Source organism: Penaeus chinensis, chromosome 3 (assembly GCF_019202785.1).
Source record: "Penaeus chinensis breed Huanghai No. 1 chromosome 3, ASM1920278v2, whole genome shotgun sequence".
NCBI classification, from domain to species: Eukaryota; Metazoa; Arthropoda; class Malacostraca; order Decapoda; family Penaeidae; genus Penaeus; species Penaeus chinensis.
The window spans coordinates 36,261,520-36,266,519 of record NC_061821.1 but is presented as its reverse complement, the minus strand read 5'-3'; the positions used below and the strand labels follow the sequence as shown (position 1 = coordinate 36,266,519).

General features: G+C 29.4%; 3 protein-coding genes across 8 annotated transcripts in view; all 3 read right to left on the bottom strand.

Moving 5' to 3' along the window:
* LOC125042343 (ras-related C3 botulinum toxin substrate 1-like) overlaps nt 1-1,451 on the bottom strand; it is a 12,246-nt gene extending 10,795 nt beyond the window's left edge. The window contains exon 1 of one of the 6 annotated variants that reach the window (XM_047637901.1): nt 1,395-1,451. The gene's annotated coding sequence lies outside the window, so the exon portion shown is untranslated. Of the gene's footprint in view, nt 1-1,203 lie in introns of all 6 variants that reach the window. The other 5 variants (XM_047637892.1, XM_047637882.1, XM_047637909.1 and 2 more) reach the window with 5 other exon arrangements.
* A 1,633-nt stretch (nt 1,452-3,084) lies between these two features.
* Nucleotides 3,085-4,203, bottom strand: LOC125038036 (high-affinity choline transporter 1-like). Its single transcript, XM_047631275.1, has 3 exons — nt 4,053-4,203; nt 3,299-3,429; nt 3,085-3,191 (listed from the first exon to the last, which is right to left on the bottom strand). Exons 1-3 carry the CDS (start codon nt 4,127-4,129, stop codon nt 3,109-3,111), a joined length of 291 nt encoding a protein of 96 aa, XP_047487231.1. The 5' UTR covers nt 4,130-4,203; the 3' UTR covers nt 3,085-3,108.
* A 93-nt stretch (nt 4,204-4,296) lies between these two features.
* LOC125044657 (high-affinity choline transporter 1-like) overlaps nt 4,297-5,000 on the bottom strand; it is a 27,250-nt gene continuing 26,546 nt past the window's right edge. The window contains 2 exon segments of the mRNA XM_047641444.1: nt 4,297-4,403; nt 4,511-4,641. Coding sequence (XP_047497400.1) covers nt 4,321-4,403; nt 4,511-4,641 — 214 coding nt within the window. The 3' untranslated portion in view covers nt 4,297-4,320.

Sequence of the window (5,000 nt, the reverse complement as noted above, 5' to 3'; positions counted from 1 at the left end):
TTAATCATCACCATCATTATTTTGATTATGTTCACTGTTATATTTGATATGATTTTTACTTCTCACTATTAGCATAATTATTTCTAATCTTCATTCTTATTGTTCACTGATTGTTCACTGATACTATTTTTGTTCATGTCATTATCATTGTTGCTGTCATTGTTATTGTTGTTTTTGTTATTTGTATCATTACTATCATTACCATTATTATTTTCATTATTATCATTATCATTATTACTATTATCATTACTCTATTACTGCTATTATTATTATTATTATTATTATTATTATTATTATTATTATTATTATTATTATTATTATTATTATTATCGTTATTGTTATTGATATTGTTATTATTATTGTTATTAGTATTATTATCATTATAATTATCATTATTGTAATCTCTATTGCTACCAATATTAATGTTATTACTGTTATTACTTTTTCTACTACTTTTAGTATCATTATTACTATTACTATTATTACTACCATTACAATTGGTACTAATATAGCTATTAGCACCATTGTTGCTATTAGTACTATTAGTGCCATTAATAACGCTAGTCATATCAGCACAACTATTTCATTTATTACTATTATCACTACCCTTATTTATAATTATTATGATAAAAGTTACTAGTGTAACTATTATTAACTATATTAATTTTGGCATTGTTATTATTGTTAGTAATTTCTAGTTATATTAGACACTATTATTATTTTATCATTACTATTATTAGCACTAATAGTAATATTAGTCCTATTACTACCATTGTTACTATTATTTACTATTTATGACATGCTGCAATAATTACTATAATTTCTGTTCTTGCTATTGTTACTAATATTACTATTACTATTGCCATAACTGTTACTTGTCATTTTTAATAATGTCAATGTTATTGTCGATGTTTATATCATTATTAGTGTTATCGATAGTGTTAGTCTTTGTCACTACCATTGTACTTTTATTACAATTATTACTCTAACTACTGTTATTATTGTTACTACTTTCGTAATAGACACTCTTGTCAACGTTAATGTTAATGTTACTGCTAACGTTAACGGTAACGTATAATATAATAATAGTATATATAATAATATGATATCTATTGTCATTACTTTCATCGCAATGATCATTATTACTATTATTGTAATTTCTATGATAATTTTTTTTTTTCCAAATCATCATTATCTTATTACCAAATTTCACGTGGCTGTATTATATTCCTTTGAATTAGATTCTCATATCATTTAGATATTGCAAAATCGTTGTCACCAATTCACTGCAAACCTGTTTCCGTTGCCCATTAAAACTTTATACATTAACGCACTTCCTCTAGCGTAGAATGTACTTGATCTCCATATACCGTCACATAAGTAATTTGTTATACGATTAGGTTTTAAGCAGCACAGTTCTAAAACCACTGTGAACGCCAGCTCTGCTCCTGTACTGAAAATACAACACACCAAAAGTCAGGAAATTTTATCTCCTTAGATAATGCTTTATCTGGAGGCTTCCGTTTGACTCTGAAAGAATATGAAAAAAACAAAAAAAAACAAAGGATCATCTCAGACTCGATCACACACACACACACACACACACATATATGTATATGTATATGTATATATACAAACATACATATGCATACATGTGAGTATAGACTGATTAATTGATCAACTGAAGAACAGATTTAAATATAAATATATATATATTACATATGCACATATATACACATATGCAAATACATGCATATATATATATATATATATATATATATATATATATGACCATATATATATAAATATATATATATATATATATTGTATATTTATGTGTATGTATATATAAATATATATATAAATATATATATTAGTATATATATTTTATATATATGTAAATATATGTAAATATATATACATATATATATATGTATATATATATATATATATATATATATATATATATATATATGTATGTGTGTGTGTGTGTGTATGTATATATGTATTTGAACACACACAGGTATAAAAGTAAATATCTATATCTATATATATAGATATAGATATACACACACACACATCAATATACAGTGTATATGATATATATATATATATATATATATATATATATATATATGTATATGTATAAATAATATATATATATATTTATATAATACATACATATATATGTTTGTGTGTGTGTGTGTTAGTGTTCGTGTATGTGTGTTCGTGTATGTGTGTGTGTGTGTCTGTGTGTGTGTGTGTGTGTGTGTGTGTGTGTGTGTGCGTGTGTGTGTGTGTGTGTATGTGTGTGTGTGTGTGTGTGTGTGTGTGTGTGTGTGTGTGTGTGTGTGTGTGTGTGTGTGTGTGTGTGTGAGTGTGAGTGTGTGAGTGTGTGAGTGTGTGAGTGTGTGAGTGTGTATGTGTATGTGTATGTGTATGTGTATGTGTACGTGTGTGTGTGTGTGTGTGTGTGTGTGTGTGTGTGTGTGTGTGTGTGTGTGTGTGTGTGTGTGTGTGTGTGTGTGTGTGTGTGTGTTTACACGATAAGCATTGGTCTTAATGAAACAGCATAGAAAGATTATAAAAGAAATTTTATTATATGTTCATTTGTATGAAACTATTAAAAAGTCTATTACACTGATGAGTAATATTCATCTACTTGGTGGTAAAATATATATATATTCACATAAACATCCTCATAATTCTTTCATCACACAAAACAAGACGTAAAAATATTCCGGATAATTGTATTTTCTTTGTCGCCAGAGACATTAATGAATAAAAGTAATTTATATATCATATAATTACGTATAAAACTGTGCTGCAACGATATATTTGATTAAATTTAGAAATACAACAATAGTAAAATAATATATATATATATATGTATATATACATATATGTATATATACATATATGTATATATACATATATGTATATATACATATATGTATTTATACATATATGTATATATACATATATGTATATATACATATATGTATATATATATATATATATGTATATATATATACACACAGACACACAAAATATATTACAAGACATACTTTAGTTTAAACAGCGCTTATAATTACAACATATAGTCCATTACCTGAAGGGGAAATACTGAACGTTGTCAATATAAAACGGATATTTTATCACAGCTGGGATTCCAAGCACCTTTTCACCACCTGAAAATTTAAAAAACACAATCAAACGACGCACGCGACATGACACCTTAAGAGTAATACCGCTTAACATCACATCTCAGTAAGGAAGCCACGAGTCTTATAATTACCCAAGATTCTGAGGATGAAACCAAGGACGTATCCACTGATGGAACCATACGTGTTGACGTAGTTGGGCGCGTGCACTGCCAGGGTCAGTTGCGGGAACAGCATGACATACACGAAGTCACCACACAGGTAGCTACGAGGACATAAATACTGACAGGTTATACCAAAAACAAGATAAAAATAACAATTAACCCATTGCCGGCGGGAAAATGAATAAAAATGGGGAAAATGCTGTGCTCATTTTTTTTTTTTTTTGTGAAATGTCTCTGTACATAGATGGCTCTGCTAGTGTAAAAGGAGTCAATTAAGTAGATCTTGAAACCTTACCTGACTTTAACTTTCCTTAAATTGGTGGGAAAAACGTATTTTTTACTAGTGCTATAAAATCTATGGTATTATTTTTATTAGAAACATTATAATTACTATAATGTTATAAATATTTGCAACAGCAAAATAAGATAGCGTTAAAATATTTTCGTAAGTCAGTGAAAAGGGTGAACGGACGAGACAAGCAGTACTCATAACTGGCTCACTGGTGACTTAGTACAAGTGTAGCCATATATGTTTAAAAACAATTAAAAAGCAAACTCACAGTGGCATGTACGTACATGACATGCCCGTCGACAATGGGTTAAGGTAGAGAATAACAACAAACTAAAATAATAATAATTATGATCAATTTCGTATGGGGTGATTGTGATAGAAACTTAAATCATTGATTCATCTTTGCAAAAGGCCATCGCCAAGTAGACTCACAAAAGCTCATAGATAGAATTTCCTTTGATGGCGATCACCGTTGATATGCCGGCGACCACCAAGACGGTGATACGCATGACCCACACCAACTCTCGGTCGCTCGCCTGTGGAAAAGGATGATCGTAGGAATCTGCCTGATAAAATTACACACACACATACACACACATATGTGTATATATATGTATATATATATACACACAGACACACAAAATATATTACAAGACATACTTTAGTTTAAACAGCGCTTATAATTACAACATATAGTCCATTACCTGAAGGGGAAATACTGAACGTTGTCAATATAAAACGGATATTTTATCACAGCTGGGATTCCAAGCACCTTTTCACCACCTGAAAATTTAAAAAACACAATCAAACGACGCACGCGACATGACACCTTAAGAGTAATACCGCTTAACATCACATCTCAGTAAGGAAGCCACGAGTCTTATAATTACCCAAGATTCTGAGGATGAAACCAAGGACGTATCCACTGATGGAACCATACGTGTTGACGTAGTTGGGCGCGTGCACTGCCAGGGTCAGTTGCGGGAACAGCATGACATACACGAAGTCACCACACAGGTAGCTACGAGGACATAAATACTGACAGGTTATACCAAAAACAAGATAAAAATAACAATTAACCCATTGCCGGCGGGGAAAATGAATAAAAATGGGGAAAATGCTGTGCTCATTTTTTTTTTTTTTTTTTTTTTTTTTTTGTGAAATGTCTCTGTACATAGATGGCTCTGCTAGTGTAAAGGAGTCAATTAAGTAGATCTTGAAACCTTACCTGACTTTAACTTTCCTTAAATTGGTGGGAAAAACGTATTTTTTACTAGTGCTATATATATCTATGGTATTATTTTTATTAGAAACATTATAATTACTATAATGTTATAAATATTTGCAACAGCAAAATAAGATAGCGTAAAATATTTTCGT

Coding starts and splice junctions, on each gene's coding strand:
- LOC125038036 (XM_047631275.1), bottom strand. CDS start 4,129: ATGCGTATCACCGTCTTGGTGGTCGCCGGCATATCAACGGTGATCGCC. Junction 3,430..4,052: donor AATTCTATCTATGAGCTTTT/GTGAGTCTACTT, acceptor ATGTCCTCGTAG/CTACCTGTGTGGTGACTTCG. Junction 3,192..3,298: donor TTTCATCCTCAGAATCTTGG/GTAATTATAAGA, acceptor TTAAATTTTCAG/GTGGTGAAAAGGTGCTTGGA.